The 20,195-nt window shown below is 38.0% G+C and overlaps 1 protein-coding gene across 3 annotated transcripts in view; it reads left to right on the top strand.

Moving 5' to 3' along the window:
• LOC120543135 (nebulin-related anchoring protein) overlaps nucleotides 1–20,195 on the top strand; it is a 113,520-nt gene that overhangs the window by 41,901 nt on the left and 51,424 nt on the right. For all 3 annotated transcript variants that reach the window (XM_039776033.1, XM_039776021.1, XM_039776025.1), the window contains 7 exons: nucleotides 473–580; nucleotides 6,436–6,633; nucleotides 6,827–6,931; nucleotides 12,659–12,757; nucleotides 14,728–14,832; nucleotides 16,208–16,315; nucleotides 19,400–19,711. In XM_039776033.1, the coding sequence (XP_039631967.1) occupies nucleotides 473–580; nucleotides 6,436–6,633; nucleotides 6,827–6,931; nucleotides 12,659–12,757; nucleotides 14,728–14,832; nucleotides 16,208–16,315; nucleotides 19,400–19,711 (1,035 nt within the window). The remainder of the gene's footprint in view (nucleotides 1–472; nucleotides 581–6,435; nucleotides 6,634–6,826; nucleotides 6,932–12,658; nucleotides 12,758–14,727; nucleotides 14,833–16,207; nucleotides 16,316–19,399; nucleotides 19,712–20,195) is intronic.

Genomic DNA, 20,195 nt, shown 5'->3' on the forward strand with positions numbered 1-20,195 from the left:
ATGTTCATTGTCCTAGTTGAACATTTAACAAATGGAAAATCTGAAGTTGTTATGAAATTATAATGACAACTATTGTATTGGAATTCTTCTCTTATTCACGATGCACCATTTGTCACTTCCTCAATCTGTCTTACTCTGATGTGCTAACCTTCATGGTGAACAACAGCCCAATGCTCCTTTGAATGAAGTGTACAAGTTGCACCACTTGTGGACATGTACACTGCTCCAAAGTAGATCATTTAAACCTACAACAGAGATTCACAAAGTCAGCCATGAATGGAATTTGACCTTCTTGTGAGCAGGAATTTGTGAGTCCAACCGTTAGCTACCAAACCACACGACCTGTTTAATCTGCATGTTGTATTTTCCACATTGCTATTTGAAAATTCAAGTGTTAGTGTTTTGAGCATGAGAAAGGTGCTTTATAAATGAAGTGTATTATTATTAAATACATATTTTTTATTCTTAATAGATAAAATATAAAGAAGCGTATGCGAAAGTTAAAGACAAAGCAGTGGGTGTGAACATGAGTGACTCCAAGACGTTACATTCATTACAAGTCTCCAAAATGAGCAGCGAGGTAAATGAGTCCTTTAGTAGAATAGACTGGCAGTGTAACCTTTGAATTTTAAATAATCCCCAACTGAATTTCTGGAATTTATACAAAAAGAAAAGTGAAACTTTGTATTCTAATTGCCTAATGCTGTAAGAATAATTTGTTAATTTGTTTATATAATTAAGAATTTTTTATATTTATAAATAAATTATAAAATGGATTTCTTTAACAGAAGGTAAGATTTCATCCATTTTTTAAGCTCTGTTCTATATGCACTAAGCATATCAGTTTAGGAAGGTACACTATAAGGAATATTTAACCCAGAATATTGATTTTAGGCACTGTGGCATCTCTACTCCCAATTTTGTTGTAGTTTGTAATTTTGCCCTCACCAGTGGTAACTCTAAAGGCCTCATCAAGTGGTTTATTTTCGCTGTACACATTGCCCCCTGCTGGCATCATTCTGTAACATCAAGAAGCAACGTTCAAAATGCTCTTGTGTAAATAGCTCATAACAAACTAGACCAATTAATGTGCTTCCAGTCGCCAATGTAATATAACCAAGTGGTTACTTGATCAACTTATCGGGTCTTTATTGTCATATGTACAGAGCACATGTTTTTATTTACAGGCAAAATGTCGCCACTCTCCAGCACCATGATTAGTGAGTATAACAACAGTACTTCAAAACTTCATCTTTCTTAACTGAAAAATCTTGCAATACAATTCACAACACTATCTACCCTTCGCAGACATGATAATTTGGTAGATTTTGGAAAATGAGAATAAACTAACAGTAATAAAGATAAATAGGCTGGACAGTCTACTTAATAATAATAACAATTACTTCATTAGTTTATTTAATTCTTGATAAATTAATTAAAATGTGGTCACAATAATTAAAATAACTAAACAAGGAGGGTTGAGGTGGGAGGGACAGTCTGTGCTTCCCAGGCCTCCTGACACAGATGGAACCGTGAGAATGTTGAAATACATGTTTTCACATATTTTTATCTTGGGTCGTTTTGTGTTTACTACATTCAAGACCCATGTTTTAATACTAATGACGCTGACTGTTAATGAGTTAAATTCATGGACAAATACTGGATATTCATTTTATTTTTTATCTTTACATGTTTGCCTCTGATATTAAAATCACACCCCTACTTAATCTACAAAACATTTTCTCCTTGAAATATCATTTGTCAAATATCAAATATCAGTAAATACATATTGACCAGTAGAGGACATTGCAGCACCCCCAAACCCAAGACACCACCACACAGACACAAGTACCCTGTGCAAACACAAGGTTTATTACAATAAAATACCTTAAAAAAGGCTTTTAAAGTAACATAAACACACTTATTCTCTTTTTCCCTCTCCTTCCACTCCTCCAGGTGAGTTTTGTGTGTCTTCCACTTGGCACCAACTCACCTGCATGAGGCACAGCAGCTCCTTTTTATCTCAGACCCGGGATTACTTCTGATGCCAGGGCATTACTCGTAGGAAGCACTTCCAGGTCAGACAGAATCCCCACTTTTCCCCACCCCTGTATATTTTATATATACAATACAATACAATTTATTTTTGTATAGCCCAAAATCACACAAGAAGTGCTGCAATGGGCTTTAACAGGCCCTGCAGTTACTCTTGACAGCCGCCCAGCCTTGACTCTCTAAGAAGACAAGGAAAAACTCCCAAAAAACCCCAGTAGGAGAAAAAAACCTTGGGAAAGGCAGTTCAAAGAGAGACCCCTTTCCAGGTACGTTGGGCATGCAGTGGGTATCAAAAAGAAGGGGGTCAATACAATACAATACAATACAATACAATACACAAAACAGAACAAATCCTCAATACAGTATAAAACTAAAAATTTGACATCTACGGAGCAGAATTTAACAGTAGATGATATCACATAATATGATTTGGATTTGTTTATATATATATATATATATATATATATATATATATATATATATATATAGTCCCAAGAATGACAAAAAGACATTATAAAAGCTTGGGGCAGCTACCTGTATAATATATGCTGGCTGCAAAATGGTATATTTCAAGAGATGTTTACAAGACAGAGTCCAAAACAGAACTGACGTGATCGGGGCCGGAAGAGGAAGTGATGTTGTCAAAGGCAGGACCGGAAGTGACATCACCAGGGGGCGGCAGAAGAGGAAGTGATGTGCCTTTAGTGGGACATTCACTTTTCCCACCGTGTGCTTTGTTTCCACAGTAGCTGCACTTATGAATATGCTTGTATGTATCAGACGCTTCATATTTTTTGCTGCCTTCTCAATTGTGTAATTCGGTTTTTGTTTAGCATTCTTTGGAACTGTTGCTTTTTGTCTGTGCACTGCGTCAGTTCACGTGAGCCACTTGGTGTACATGCATCGAAGTTTCCCAGCTGTGCTGGTGCCATCTCGTGTGATGTCCACGGCTGTATGTAATGTCAGCTAAGACCCGGCACTTAAAAGTTTCTCTCGCAGTTTCGCTGAGTTTGTGCCAAACACCACCCTGACCATCTCATCTTCCTCTGCATAAGCACAGTCCTTCACCCGTGAATATTTAGCTGCAGTGTTTCTATTGGATTTCCGCTGACGGACGGCCTTATATGGGCAGGCACTAAATTACAAACGCCAGCAGCAGCCTGTCTTTGAACTTAATTTAAACTTTAGGTTTACACCGTGCTTTGTTTCCGAAGTAGCAGAACTCATGAATATGGTTGTATATGTCAGTCGCTTGCTTCTTATTGTTTCGCTGCCTTCTCAATTATATAATGCATGTTTTCTTCAGCGCTTTTTTGAGCTCTTCCTGGTTTTCTACGTACTGCGTTAATAGTCAGTTCACGTGATTACGTGAGAGGCGTGATGATGTCACACGAAACTCCGCCCCCCACGGCCATCCAGCTCAACTCCATTACAGTATATGGAGAAAAATAGCTTCCAGTTATGACCATTACGCGTAGAATTTCGAAATGAAACCTGCCCAACTTTTGGAAGTAAGCTGTAAGGAATGAACCTGCCAAATTTCAGCCTTCTACCTACACGGGAACTTGGAGAATTAGTGATGAGTCAGTGAGTGAGTGAGTCAGTCAGTGAGGGCTTTGCCTTTTATTAGTATAGATATATAAATGCAGTATACACACACACACACACTAGTAGCTAGAAATCCACAAAAGGAGAAAATGAGTCACATATCTTAAAGTAGTTTCGACAGCCTACCAGGTGTCATCATCAGAAGAAAATTATTAGACACACAGGAATCAAAACCCTTTCACAGAGACAAAGCAATTTTTGTTATCTGCAGAATAACAACAATTCTCCTGCTTTTACATTACTTAGGACAATGCAGAAAGTAGCTAAAGATTATTGTATTAATCTCAGTGAAACATTAAACACAAGAACTGATTTCATCAGCTCACATTTGAGGTGGCTCTCTTTTCACAGTCACATCTCATAAACGCTGATCTTTTGTATTAGTCCCTTAGAGACATGGAAGCCCAGGCAATACAACAGTTACTCTCCATCAGTGCCAACATTTTCAGCTAATATCATCTTGCTTTCTTCTTGTGTTCCTACATTATTTAACTAAAATGCATCCTTTCTAAATTCCTCTTTTCAGAGCAGTTGTAAATAGGATCGATCATTTTATTATTGTTGCTCTCCATTTAAACTGACAAGTAAACTTAAATGTGAACATGTTGCACAGTTTGCACTTACTTAGTTACATTTTTTTAAATCTCAGTGCTCTCTTCCTATATAATAATACGCTCACTGAGCAAATTTTTAGGAAAACCATACTAAAACTGGGTAAGGTCTTCTTTTGCTATTAAATCAGCTTTAGTTCTTCATGGCATGGATTGCACAAAATATTGGAAACATTCCTTTGAGAGGCTGGTCTATGTTGACCATGCTGGCTTGATTGCATCACGTAATTTCTGTAGATCTGTCAGCTGCACATTCATGCTATGAATCTTCCGTTCTACCCCATCCCAGAGGTGTTCTATTGGATTCAGATCTGGTGACTAGGAAGGCCACTGTAGAACACTGAGCTCACTGTCATGTTCATGAAACTAGTTTGAGATGATGTTTGTTTGTGATGTCATGCATTATCATGCTGGAGGTTGCCACTAGAAGATTTGTAAATTGTGGCCATGAAAGGATGCATGTGGTCAGCAACAATACTGAAATAGGCTGTGGCATTCAAGGTTTGATTGATTGGAATGAACACATCGTGACACCACCACCACCAGCCTGGACTGTTGACACATGACAGGTTGGTGGCGTGAATTCTTGCTGTTGGCACCGAATTCCTACTCTTCCTATGTTGCTCAGCAGAAATCGAGATTCATCAGACCAGGCTATGTTTTCCCAGTCTTCAGCTATCCAGATTTGTTTAGCTTGTGCCCACTGCAGCCTCAGCTTTCTGTTCTTGACTGACAGGAGTGGAACCCAAAGTGGTCTTCTGCTATTATAGGATATTTGCCTCAAAGTTCAATGTGTTGTACATTCCAAGATGCTTTTCTGCTCACCACAGTTGTACACAGCGGTTATCTGAGTTGCTGTAGCCTTTCTGTCAGCTCAAACCAGTCTGGCCATTCTCCTCTGACCTAACTCATTAACAAGATATTTCTGTCTTCAGAACCTCCCCTCTCAGGATACTTTCTTTTTTTCACACCAATTTGTGTAAACTCTAGAGACTGTTGTGCATGAAAATTCCAGGACATCAGCAGTTACAGAAATACTCAGGCCAGCCCATCTGGCACCAACAATCACAAAGGGGGTAAAATCACTGAGATCACACTCTTCCCATTCTAGTGTCTGAACATTAACTGAAGTCCCTGACCTGTATCTGTATGATTTTATTCATTACACTACGGCCACATGATTGGCTGATTAGCTAATTGCATGGATAAGCAGGTGTATAATTGTTGCTAATATTTTGCTCAGTGAGTAATTTCCCTTATGTTCCTCCATTTTTAACGAAAAGGTATGCTTCCTAAATTCCTCCTTCCACAGCAGTTGTAAATATTTCAGATCATTTTATTATATAGTTAATCTCCATTTAAATGTTGCATGGTTTTTTATTTTTCTGACACTTACTTATTTACAAATTTTTTTGATTAACCTTTGTGTTCTTTTCAGAAGAATATGTTGAATTAAATTTGAAAAAAGTACCTTTCTTCAGTGTCTAGTTAAGAGCCCATGGCTACTCAATAATATGGAAAGTCCTTCATCCTTTCCATTTCTTTCCAAACGAGTATCTTAATATTTTAAATGCTATTAGTATTATTAATATCGTGGCACAAAATAATTACATTTGTAAGGTATGCAATGTCATACAGTCATGCCATGGATTGATTACGACACACTCCTTTGCCCTTTCTTTGTAACACAACACGAGAATCAAAAACAGCCCTCTTCTGACCCAAAATAAGTAATGGTATAATATACTTCATTCTATAACACAGGTGTTACCTGAATTTTAAATATCATTTTGGTGTTATTTTCAAATTTGTCATTGAAATGCATACAACTTCATTTGTGGACACAACATCATTGGTCTTTCCCTTACTTAGTTTTGAGCGATTTCACCACGTTCACTGACAATTGACCCTTGATGCTTCTTCTGGTTTATCTTTGGTTCTGTTTCCCATTGCCAAAATATGCTGCCTGGGTTAAACACAAAAGTTATTTAAATATATACAAACAGAGGTTTTGAAATAGTTAGCTCCCAATATGTGTCCTGACGCAGTGAGCCATCCTGACTGTGCTACCTCAGGTTATCAATTGACAACTTTTTTTGGCCTTCCTTTTTCTACTATGGCCGCCATGTTGTTTATTTGGGATTGTGTGGTTTTTCTTCAGATTGCCTACAAAAAGGATTCCAAAGACGTTCAATCCAAATGCCATCTGCCAATGGATATGGTCAGTGTGAGTCATGCCAAGAAGGCACAATCTTTGGCAAGTGACTTGGACTACAGGAAGAGGCTGCATGAGTATACTGTGCTGCCAGATGATATTAAGGTGAAATGGGCGAAGAAAGCATACAACCTTCAGAGTGAGGTTAGTGGATTTACAAGTAACCAGCTTACTTTTTATAAAGGAGAAAAGGAAAATAAAATTACCTTAGAGGATTTGGATGAATGGGAAAGACCTATCACTTCTTCAAAGTCTAGCTTTGTAGAATCCGCAGCATTAATCATAAACCATAGACTTGCTATTTGCTTGAATGTTCACATTTACATTGCTATTTCAGAACCAGTACAGAGCTGACCTGTCATGGATGAAAGGAGTTGGATGGGTTACTGAAGGAAGCCTTGATGTTCAACAGGCAAAGAAAGCAGGAGATCTAGTCAGTGAGGTATGTAATGCTGCCAGAGATGCATGTGGGGCCTTTTTACTTAATACAAACTCCAAAAAACAAGACTTATTTTTCGTATTATCTTTAGTATCATATGAGAGTGTAAAGGTAGTAAAAATAGTATAAAAGGTGATTTTAGCCCAATTGGTTTCAAGAACTGTGTGTTCTTACCATGTTTTTGAAAGGTACAGAGGGTATAAATACATATTATTCAGGGAATATCATTCAGAAAAAAACACCAAAGCCAAACAAGTTTTAATTTGCAACATAATGGAACATAATCCCCATCAATATTAATAAACTGGTAATGTCCAAATCTTTTTTCTTAATTTCTTTCTGTAGCTGATGTGATGTCTTCATCACTGCCGTCACTCCATAACTTACATTTTCAAACTCAGTTGTTTCAGTTATGGAGTCTGAAATACAACAGAATCAACATCAACATTTATTTCTATAGCACATTTTCTTACAAAATATTGTGAACGATAGGGGGCGCTCTCGCTCCCTTGAACCCCTGTCCACGACTCCAGACACCAGGTAAAAGTCCAAATGTTGACTTTATTTTTCTTCCACAGTGTACAAAGCACACTCTCCTCCACAATACTCATATAAATCACTAATACTAATCACAAATACACAAATAATCAATCCTCCAGCTCCCAGACGCGTTGCCACCCTTCCACCCAGCTCAGCTCGCTGTCTGGGAGCTCCCACAGTCCTTTTATAATCCCTGACCCGGAAGTGTTCTCAATCCCCAGTCCATGTAATCCTCAATCACTTCCGGGTCAGGTAAAAGTTCTTTTCTTCACCCCGGAAGTCCGTCGCTCTTCCTGTGACGAGCCTCCGGGTCACAGGGCACGAAGAAGCCCTCGGTCCTCCCTGCAGCTCCCTCCTGTGGCCCCCACGGCATCCAGCAGGGCTTTGCATAAAAACTCCAATGTCCATGATGCCCTGCTGGTCTTCTGGGGACCTCCACGTTGCAAGGAGGGCTCCACCTGGCGGCTTGGGGGTATTGGCCGGGATAAATGGCCGGCCATCCTTCACAACATGTAACTCCAAGAAAGAGATGAAAGAAAAAAGAAAGATGCAAGAAAAGGAGAGAGCCTCAGCCTGGAGCCCTGGCAGCACTGGCCACAAGTCAGGAAACAGCCCTTGGATAGCATGCTAGTTCAATGAAGGACATTCTAATGCAGATACAGACACACGGACACACACACACACACACATCAGACCAATGTAGCCTGACCAACTAACCTGAAACACACAGGTTTAGGACTGAAATCCAATGTACGTGGAGGAAAAACCAATGCAAATATAGAGGACATGTACGCAGGCTGTGACCAGGCAAGGACATGAGCCGAGACCTCTAGAGCTGGGAGGCAGCAGCACCAAGCACTGCTCCACAAGGCTGGGGTAACACAGTAATGTTGTCAGTTAAGGTAGATATTTCAAAAACATGTTTTCTATAAAGATAAAATTTTAAAGAGATGGTAATAATCAGTGAAAATCGAGATTATTAATGATCCCATTTTGATGAGAAGACACCTTGTAATTCAGCAATGTTTGACAATTTGTACAGACTTCAGATACAGTATCTATTAATGTCAAACTGAGAGTTTTAAGTATCCCAAGATACCCTTCTAGGTAACTCATGATAATTATATAATAACACGTAAATGGCATACTGTACATAATATGGCAGCTATAACAGTCTTCATAAGGCTGGGTGACCATTGACAAATAATGGAGAGCACTAAGAGATCAATAGGTACAGAGTCCGTGATTACACAATACTGTCAACATAAAAGCGTGAATATTCTGCCAGAATTTGCTTTCATTATAGTTGCAGTTTATAGTCTTATGTCAGGATTAAAGTGGTACCAGAACAGTAAGGAACAGGGAATATCCTTGGCATGGGCCAAAGTAGGAGAGTAGAAAGCACAGATTGTCAATCTGCCTGCCAATGTACTCAACTCCCAGTAAGTGACAACCCTGCAGATGTACTTGGTGCCCTTTAAGATGTTTCTGGAGGTCATTAAAAAGGAAGAAAGGGAATTTGGGATTGACCAGATTTGGCAGCTGACTAGAAGTCCTTCTTCCCTAGAACTCTTGGTCCCTGTTCAAGAAAGATGATATCATGTTGCGAGGACTAGGAAAGCTGGCAATAATGGAAAGTCATTACTTTCTGACTCTTTAAGGGGAGATGTAAAGTCCCAGAGGGGAACATATGTAACTGTATTACCCATGTAGGAGGACAGACAGGAGACAGGAGGTTTAGATGTGCAGGGACAATATTAGTTTGAGCACCACATTCACAGTAATTTAAATTCAGTTGTGTTGGGTTCAAGTAGTACAAGATAACTCAAGGTTTACATATAACAGTCTTTTAGAGATCCTTGCCCAAAGCTTATGATAATTGGTATTACTGAAGGTTGGTCTTTCAATTGTCTGTACATACTTAAAAAAAAAAGAGTGTTGCTATATGTATTAAATAATAAAATACTAAAGTCTGTGTGTCCAGTCCCTCATAGTAATCTGAGAGATCAGTCTGGGGTTTTGGGGATGCGACCAAAGAGGACGCACGAGACACACAAGGAGGAGTAAAGGTGCATGATGAGTGAGTCTTCTTCAAAGACGGAAAGTTTAAAAATGGACAGAAGCCAAGGAAAGCACCACAAAAATAATGACAGAGTCTGAGAAGCAGGCTTCACAGGAATGTGCTTGAGGGAGGGAGGGAGTGCTGGTGAAGAGACAGTCAGACACATATGGATATTGAAGAGAGTAGCTGAAAGTGCATGGTGGGCAAGAGATAGCTAGTATTTTTAAATTATTCTATTATCTGTCTTCAGCAGGTACCATGGCTAGTATGACATAATTGCACATGCAAATAGAAGACTAGATACAAATGCATCATAAAAATATGCTTTTTAATATGTAATTAGGCATAACATCCAATAAACCGCCTTTAGCATAATGCTTATCGTGTCTTTGCTGCCTTCATGAAGTATCTTTTTTTGCTTTAGTGTTAGTATTAAAAGCAGGCAATAATTAAGGCCGGATATATTTAACTAACAAGAAAGAAAATTATGGTTGCAAGAAAGGATTTGACTGAATATACTGTAGTGTGTGTCAATACACTGTATATCTTCTGGGCCAGATTAACAAATTCTTTAAGAACTTATCAGGGAGCTTCAACTGAACCGAACAGAAGCTATTTAAGATATTGGCACATAAGAAAAATATGAATTATTTTTGTAATTTTGAAGAAGTAAAATTCTAAAACGAATTAATTCATTTTCATTGCCAAACACACACACACTTACCTATTAAATGTAACATGCATGTTTTGGTAATCTGTGGAGAGACTAACGATAAGCGTCTCATACTCAAGAAAAACAGACGCTACTTCGGCTGGTATTTGAGGCAGAAGTCCGCAGAGAGCATTGTAGTACTTCAGATTTACTTCCTAAAATTTAAAGAATATACGATACAGTACTAAAAACAAAACAAATAATACAAAACTACTTGTTCTGATTCTGACAAGTATCTATAACGTAGTTATAGTTCGAAAATCAGGCCGAGGTTATAAACAAATGTATAACTGATCTGTCATAAAGAATTGAAATGCTGGCTAAAAATCTGACCTAAATACCATAAGTAAGTTCATTAACAGGATGACGTTTTATTGCAAGAATCACACATTCACACCCTTTGTATCCAATCATAGATTAACAGGAAGTGTGTGGAGTGGACTTTAACTCCCTGACCTCTAATGATATGCAGAGCATGACTCTGGAAATCTTCACCACGACGCAAAAAATGAAATCTAAGCAAGTGAAACATTTTTATATCATGACATTAAATCTTGTTTTCCTTAATGTAAGAATTATTGACTTATCAAAAAAAAACTTTATTATAATTTATGATTATTTAGCTTACTTTAAGAAATCTTGTCAAATAAATTTTGCATAGCCCACTGGCAGTTTTACTGCTAAACAGAAGCAAAACAAAACTCCCAGTTTTTTTGCCTAGTTTTTGCATATACAGTTTTTGCAAAACTGCACATTACTATAACTATTTTCTATTTTTTCCAGTTGCCAAAAAATGAAAACCTACAGTATGTTCAAAACCTTTAAATCAGTGGTTCTTAAACTTCTCTCGTCACCAAGTTTTGCCTTTTGTCATCTCTGTGTTATTCAGTGTCTGTGGAGCATCATCCACGGAATCTATCCCTCTTGTAGAATTGCCACTGATCATCGTCTAGCACTGGGGTTCCTCTTGGGGAATCGTCGATAGTTGTCTTCCCTGGAGGGAAGTGGTTGTATCCCCCTGCAAGCAGCAACTCTTTGCAAAGCATACCCCAAACCATTCGTATCCCTTTCTCATTCAGTACTATTGTAATTCACGACTCAGTGTGCAACCAAAGTTAAGATATCATGCTACCCAAAATGGGTCATGACCCACAGTTCACGAAACACTGCTCTAAATAGATGCATATATTGTGAAAAAGGGATCACATGCCACAAACAATTAAATAAAATACCAAATCGTAAAACCCTTATCCTACCTATCCTGCTATACATGCTTATTCTGGTGAAGTTATATCTGCATTTCTCCTGATAGTGAATAATTACATTATGCCATTTTTTAACTTATCACACAATGGCATCGTAGTTTGTCTCATAATGTCATATAATTCATAATTCATAATTAACATTTTTTAGACAAAGTATTCAGCCAGACCTTGTTACATGTAAAATAGAGGATAAATATTCAGATGAAGCGTATGACACTATGAAGGCATGCACCCCTGTTAATTAGCTTGCAGTTCCCTAGGCAGACAGAGCAGCCTTTTAGCCGTATTGGTTTTCACACTTGCTGTTCTTGTATTTCTAGACTACAGGGCTTAATTGGATACTAATTGGTCCAGTTAGTGCCTGATCACAAAGGTAATAAAGATTAACTGAAATATTTCTACAGTCCCAAGGGTAACTACACCCGTACACCACACATTTTCCACAATAGTGACTTGTTATAGATACACTTCCTGGCAGCCCTTACACCATTTTTATACTTTGATGTTATGAGTCCGATCTTAATGATTGCTGTCTGTCAGTCAACACTTGTTTTTAGTATTCCATTATGCAGACTAAAAAATTCAGGCTCATCGTAATCATGTTTGAGTTTCTTGTAGTTATATTGCTTGAAGGTAATAAACAGTTGGTGAAGATAGGGAGAGGTTATTCAGCTATGGAACTGAGACACATCATGTTTTTACTTTTTCTACTCTGGTATTTTTACTTTTCATTTTCTTTTATATTGGCAATAAAAGAAATCATCCAGAAATAGGGCTACAGAAATGATTCAAAGTGCCTCTACTGAGTGTTTTCAATACAAGTTTACGTCTCTGTAGTTTTTATTCAATGGTGTTTTGGTCAATGTTAAATGAATACCTTTCCTCCACTTAACATAATGTTCTCATCACCATCATCATCATCATTTTCAATCTGCTTTTCTTGTTGAGGGTCACTGTCACAGCATGTTGAGTAAAGCTGTCCAGGCCACCCTAACTCCAGCATCTTCCTTCAACTTCCCACACACTCCCAGGCCAAATGAGAGATATAGTCCCTGCAGTAGGTCGATAACTTTGTTGTAAAATTGTTTGTCCTGCTACTTACAGAATGATTCACTCTTTAATATTTTCAATTTTTCTTCCTCTCTTTCTAGAACAAATATAGGCAGAAAGTAGATGCCATGAAATTTACCCAGGTGGCTGAAACTCCTCTCATCAAACATGCAAAGAAAAGCCAAGAACTCCAAAGTGATGTAAGCAGCATGAGTATTTAACATATCAACCAAATAAGTATACAAAGTAAGAACTAAGCAGGCCTGTATTTCCTTCTTCTCAATCAATGTTAAACAGACAGTAATGAACCTGTGTGCGTGCAAATCAGACTGGGCAAGACTAAAGACTAAAGTAGCTATGAAAGTGGCATGACTTGCCTGCCTGGCTATATATAGCATAGCAACTTTTCATAAATGACAAAGTGATGGTTATACTGAGAGGGGGCTGCCACTTTAAAGCCATCTGCAGGTTTGGCATTAGACAAATCTGTTAAAGAAAGGAGTCTGAATAGGTTGATTAGATCTGCTACAATCAGTCAATGTACCATGCCAGGGATGTAGCATGGTAGCCAACAACATAAGCAATTTCCCCTTCCATCAATGAGAAAGAAGTCACAGTAGAAGCTGAGTTAAGTATCAGGTCAGGTTGGGGATCATGCACTGGTACAGAACGTTGCCGCATCCACCACATGACAAAACAGCTTGGGATCCTGCTTAGCAACCCCCCAGGCAAACACGCGGTCCAGTCCCCCCCCTCCAGAAATAACCATCTATCTGCCGCAGCAAGGTGGTACATGGGCATCTCCTTGGCCTGGTCCAGCCACTCGGGTCCTCAACAATGAGGATCCTGTGAGCCTTATCACCCTCGGGAAATTGTGCTACATGGCCATAGTGCCATAAATAACGCTCCGTCACAATACAGGTAATGTGCCTCATTTGGGACTCCATGAGCAACCACTCATTCAACACAAAGTCAAACCAGTGGTACCCAAGGCCACTCCGAAGAGACATACAGTAGCAAAGGAGTCCAGTCTTCGTCTCAGGTCACTGGATAGTGTCCATGTCTCACAACGATATAGCAAAACAGGAAACACCCGGACTGTAAAGACTTGGACCTTTGTCCTTTTGCATAGATATCGGGAGGGCCACAACTCCTTTCCAGCAACCTCATGACCCCCTATGCTCTTCCAATCCGTCTACTGACTTCATAGGAAGAGTCACCAGAGACATGAATGTCACTGCCGAGGTAAGTAAACCTCTCAACAAGGTCGTCACTCTCTCCGCAAACAGACACACTGCTGATGGCTGTGCGTAGAAGGTTATTAAACACCTGGATCTTGGTTTTTATTCAGGACACTCACAAGCCCAGACACTCAGACTCCTCACTCAGTCTCTCAAGAGCCCCGATCAGAGTCTCAATTGACTCCGTGAAGATCACAGCATCGTCAGCAAAGTCAAGATCAGTGAATCCTTCTTCTCTGTAAAGATTCACTGTAAAGTATCCAAACACTATAATATATGATTGGAAGGATAGATCAGATTCATAACCTTCAAGCTAGCCTTCTACACTTTCAGTAAAGAACTTTTCCAGCCGGAATTGTTCTGAAGCCACAATGTTGAAGTGTCCTGTAGTAATTACAGGAATATGCTGTGCAAAAATAAACTTATAAGGCACAAACTGTTATCTGTATGAGGATGTGACCAATGAGTGACAGTATTGTCATAACAGATTGCAGAAGCTTCACTTACTGTACATGGCAGCAACCATGGATTGAAAGAACACAATGGAAACAATAGAGGAGCCAGCTTTAGCCATCTGTTTCCAAGTTTCCAAGGAGAAATGGCATAATAGTTACTTCTGATAATTGTACTGCTCCTAGAAAAATCTATAATTACTAACTGCTAATTCCTCTTCTGAAACACTCCCAACTTAATAAATTGTACATATTTCTAAAATGTTTTATTCCATTAACTTGACATGATAAACAGAAAATGGGGTAGTGGTGGAGAAGAAAGTCTCTTAAGTAGGAAAGCACAGATACGCACACACAGGACCCCCATCTAGTCTTTGCTCTTCCCACACCCTGAATAACAGTGTTTCCCTAGCTAAGCCAATGCCATTGGATAACAAGAAGAAAACCTTGTAATCACAGACTTATTTTCCTTTTCAGCTTATGTACAAAGCAGGTACTGAGCAGACTCTTCATCAGTACACACTGAGCAAAGATGAGCCACTGTTCAGACAAGCTAAAGCAAACGCTGAATATTTGAGCCAGGTAAGGATTGTTTAATTTGTATCTTCTCATTGGATAAATGTAGGGGCTTCAGAGGTTATTTCAGCTTTATAAGGACATAAAAAATATTAAAAAAGCACAAAAAAGACACAAGAAGCCTACCCACAAGTTAGGTTGGACAGCATGGTTCCAGTAGGAGGTGATAGCCAAAGTTTTTGAAAAATGGCAACCAATGCTTTGTTGATAATGAACTCTTTGGCAAATTACACTGCGCAAAAAAAAAAAAACCAAAACAATAATAATTTCACTCCCAGCAATAATTGTAGGTGCTGAATCCAAATCTGGTAACTGAATTGCTCTCACATCCAGTTGTGTGGAGTTGAAGATGTAAAATGAAAAAACACTATTTTAGAGGAAAAAATAAATCAATTTTAAAATTAATTATTTAGGCTATATAATTGTTTTCAATAAAATTATTGCTTACAACAAGTAGTTTCCTCTTATAATCCTCTGAAAGTTTTTATTGTGGAACGACCAACAGACGTCTGCTAACATGGACTCACTCCACTTTCCACCACAACATCTCTCCATTTGAATGATGTCCTGGCGAAACTTTGTAACCTCCTGTTCATCCAAGACCACTAACAATCTCGAGGAAAAAAAAATCCAAATGAGAGTTTGGGAAATGGATTTTTACAGACCTAAGTGCTAAGTAGGAAGAGAGAAATTCTTCAACTGGTTGCTCGCAGTTCTCTAACATTTTAATTTCAGAAATTGGGGCGCACTTTTTTTTTTCAATAAAGGAGGGCTGTGTATTCTTTTACCGTTTGCTTACCTGTCACCTGGTCAAGGCAATGGGTGGATCAGCCCCACGTGTCCCATTTCTGTAAAAACCATTTCATCAGCCTTCTAAATATAAATTAGTTGCTATTTTGAAGGAATACAAAGAGAGAAAAAAATACTATAGAGAGCAAACAATGTGTGGCAAATACTTGATTTATCCACCTTAAATAATGTTAACATAGAGGATGGCTGACATTTTTCAGCTCAAAAAATACTTCAAATAATATTCTGAGCATGAAAAATAATAATGCATTAAATCCAACATAACTTATTTTAGTAAAACGTAACTGCATTTCTTGTTGAATCTGATATCTCTTGGAAAGAATTTGTGGTAGAGAATTTCCAGTTTGAGAAATGGATTCAGCACACCTCAATCTGCAAATTATACTGCTGCTTTTGCACTGTGGGATTTTGGTGCATGCCAGTGTTATTGATGCCACAGTTCACAGTATCTACAATATTTTCCTTTAATAGATGTGCACAATAATGTTTACAGTTTATGAAGACAAAACCCATATAGACATTAATGAAGTAAAAATTTTTAATATTTCTTCTTCTCTCTCAATTTCTATAGAAAGCATACAGGAGTATGTGGGAAAAGCAGAAAGACAAAGGATTTGAACTGCGTTTGGATGCACTCTCCATCCTAGCAGCTAAAGCAAAGAGGGATCTTGCAAGTGATGTATGCTAAATATTTGTTTCTTTTGTTCTGATATGAATGTGTTCAAAGCAACCTTTTTTCATCAATTGCATGGCTGAAAATTGCTTTATGATTCGGTTTTATAATCATTATTAAATTAAAACAAGAAAGGGTTCAGAAAATGCAAAATTTTGTTTCATAATAATATAATCTCATTAAGTGCAAAATAGAGTTAAGGTGATTCGTGGGTTTTGAAATGTGAACTACTCCTGTAAAAAAAAAAATTGCATAAGAATATTTAATTTGACCGCATCTAAGAATATTATGGAATTAATAAAATCCATTTTTAAAAAATTCTATTATCCACAATAAAATATGTATTTGAGTCTCCAGAAGCCCCAGTTTCAATGACAAAGATTCTAGACGATGGTAGACCAGGACATGCCCTCAGTACTAATTCAATTCAGGTCACTTTACTTTTGAGTGTAGGCACAGTCCACCGTGAAAAGTTCAAGGGAGGTACAAGTACAGACTTCATAAATTACTAAATACACAATTATCACTCATAATGACACAGATCTATTTAAAAATACAGGAAAACAAAATGGTTTGAACCTTATTCACATAAACGGAGCCCAACAATATCTGTCCATTAATTTAATTGCTGAACTATGGCCAGATGACATTTGAGGAGAGAAAAACAGAAACTCCAGGCAGCAGTGTCCCTGGAGAAAATAAACTTGTGGAGGGGTCCATGTCCTGTTATAGAAGAGAAGGACAGACACTATCAGAGAACTGTACACCTCAACCAACTGGCTGTCCACCCATTCATGGACGTTCCACAACAGAGTCTGTGGTGGGCCATCTAATCTGACTACAGAATCTTTCCATCCAGTATCTTTGGCGTCTTTTTGTGGACAGGAAGACAGCATGGAAGTAGACCACAAAGTTCCACAACAGAGAAAAGAGACAGAATAGAAGATGGTTTGTAAATATTTAAAGGTTATAAATATGGTATTACATTTATTTTGTACAAATGACTAACTAACATAGATGTAATATGCACAGCTAAATAGCAGCTCTAGTCAGGGTATGCCCAACTAAATTATCCAAAACTATTGCCAGAAACAGACATTAACAATATACTTAATTTATTTATCAAATTTAATGGAATTATCAAAAATCCCACCAATATTTTACAGTAGGTTGTCATATGTCCAAGGTTACTTGCAGGTGCACAAGCAAGATCATAGCCCCAGAACACCCAATCTCTGTTTTCTGGTCATTTAGATTTTAAATATTTAGAGACATCCATATTTTAATGTATTTCAGACATCATAATAATAAAGGTTTTCAGTGAAACATATATCTGTCTCTCATCTGCATAGCTTTGAAAAGAAATGTTATGTTTTTAAGAAATTCTTCATGTCTTCAGCCCGGATTTTAAAGCCAAGACAAAAGGGTCATCTCTTATATTAGCAGGCAGATCATTCCACAGCTTTGGGGCCCTGAAGCTAAAAGCTCAACCTCCTAATGTTGTTTTGCTAATCTTTAGAATCATAAGTAGAGCATCATCTTGAGATCTTAAGATGTGCTCCAATTTGTATTGATATGTTCAGAGACAGTAAATAAGTAGGGCTTTGGCCATTTTGGGCTTTATATGTAAATAGGAGGGTTTTGAAATCAGCCCTATAATTAAATGGAAGACAAAAGAACTGGAGTTATCCTAACAAACTTAAACCTATTAGGATGTCACTTTAGGCCTACTTTAAGGATTAAGAATGGAAGCTAAATTGAACCTTCATTACTCTGTTCTTACCCCTGGTATACTTGAGTAAGCCCCCCAACATTCATTACTAATTACCATCAGAAACCTGGGTTCTGTTAAGGATGATAGTCTTCTCTACCTAAAACTTTATAGTGTGATAAAGTGTGTTGGGAACATGCCCCAGCAATTCATGAAGATAACAATGACTTTCTGCTCACTTCTAAACTCAAACAATATTCAATGATGTGGTTTTCAGAACGTTGTGGCTTTCTAATTAGGCCACATTCATTAATAGGCAAAACTAAAGAAATATTATTTCATGATGGCCCTTTACCTCACCTTTTGATGTTTGGAAGAACACACTGAACTTTATCACACAAGTAAACTGTGATGCCCAGCAGCATGGAATCAGTAGAATTCAATAATAAACACATTTTTGTTGCATTCCTTTATTAATGTCAAACAGTGTCCATGGACTTTCAACTGTGCCTTTAAAGCAGAAATTACTTTCCTTATTTGTTTTTTATTAATGGCGCCTGCCTTGTAGTATATTCCTTGAAAATACACAGTGATATCTTTAATCCACTATACACTTGTCTAGTTTTAATTCAAATCCATATTTTAATCAATAAATGCCTTCAGATTGCAATTACAATTGGTTGTTTTTATTCTGTTAGTGAAACGATAAATTGTGATGCCGTCTAACCAATATGTCAACATTTATTCACTCACAAATGTTTTTCACAGTATTTTTTTCAATAGAAGAGTTCTTCTTAAATCTTGGCAGAATAGCTGCTGGAGATGTGAAAAGCTCCCGGTGAGAAGTTTATTTGTTTCAAACTAGCCCACCTGCCACATGGCTTTTCCCTTCACCAACTGTGCGGCCTTTCTCAGTAATTTGTTTCTCCTCACACTAAAGGACTTCCACAGAGCTGAGGGGTTTTTTTTAATTACAAAAGTACATACAAAATGTTATGTCACCTTCATGCTAATACACTGACAAGAGCCATATTTTTACTTAAAGTGAAGGATTAAATGTTTGTATACAGCATCAACTTCCATGAGAATACCTGAAGCTTATTTAAAAAGTTTGACTTTAACATATGATTTAATCTGATGAAGCTGTTCTAATGGAAATGAGAAGCTCTGCATTACAGAGGCGTTCAAAGACGTTCTCTTTACTATTTAAGAGAATATATAGAGGACTATAAGATGTTATTTCCTTAAGCAGTCGAGTACACTATCCCTCTGTTATTGAACTGATCCTACACTGTATGTATGTGTGGTTTTAACTAGCAACTTAGAGCATCAAAAAATGAATGAGCACTGCAGTGCTTTGGTTCTCTTTTCTTTCTCAGATTAAATACAAGGAAGAATATGAGAAGACTAGAGGCAAGATGATTGGTGTAAAAGGCATTCAGGGGGACTCCCAGTTGGCCCATTCCATGCAAGTGTCCAAGTTGTCGAGCGACTTGGAGTATAAGAAGGAATATGAAGATAGTAAGACTCGGTATATCACGTCCTTGGACATGCTTAGTCTAGTTCATGCTAAGAAGGCTCAAGAATTGGCCACAGATACTCAATACAAAACCTCCTTGCACCAGTATACCTCTCTGCCCACGGATATGAAAGTGGAATGGGCCAAAAAGGCGTATGGAATACAGAGTGATGTAAGTTGGTGCAGTTTTTGACTGTGTTCATTTTGTGTTTGCTATTTGCTGTCTAAATATCCATCACAGCAAAGTAATGGATGTTTATAAGAAACCAAAAGTGAGATTGTTTAATTCGATGGTCTGGTTGGTTGGACTGCTAGAATTAAAACTATTGAATTCTCAAAGCATTCCCTTTGTGTTACGAATAAGCTCTTCTAACTCCCTCTCTGCAACTACAGCAGAGTCCTCTTTATTGACTTCAGCACAATCTTGCACCACCAAAGCTGACGACCAAACTCATCAATTTAGGACTTAGTGCCACCCTCTACAATTGGATCGTAGACCTCCTAACAAGTAGACCTGAACATGTGCAAGTTGGCATTTTCACATCCTCCATGACATCTCTCAGCTTAGGCACTCCACAAGGTAGGGTGCTGAGCCCCCTTCTGTACTCCTTGTTCACTTGACTGTATGGCATAACACAGATCCATCTCCAATATTA

Source organism: Polypterus senegalus, chromosome 1 (assembly GCF_016835505.1).
Source record: "Polypterus senegalus isolate Bchr_013 chromosome 1, ASM1683550v1, whole genome shotgun sequence".
NCBI classification, from domain to species: Eukaryota; Metazoa; Chordata; class Cladistia; order Polypteriformes; family Polypteridae; genus Polypterus; species Polypterus senegalus.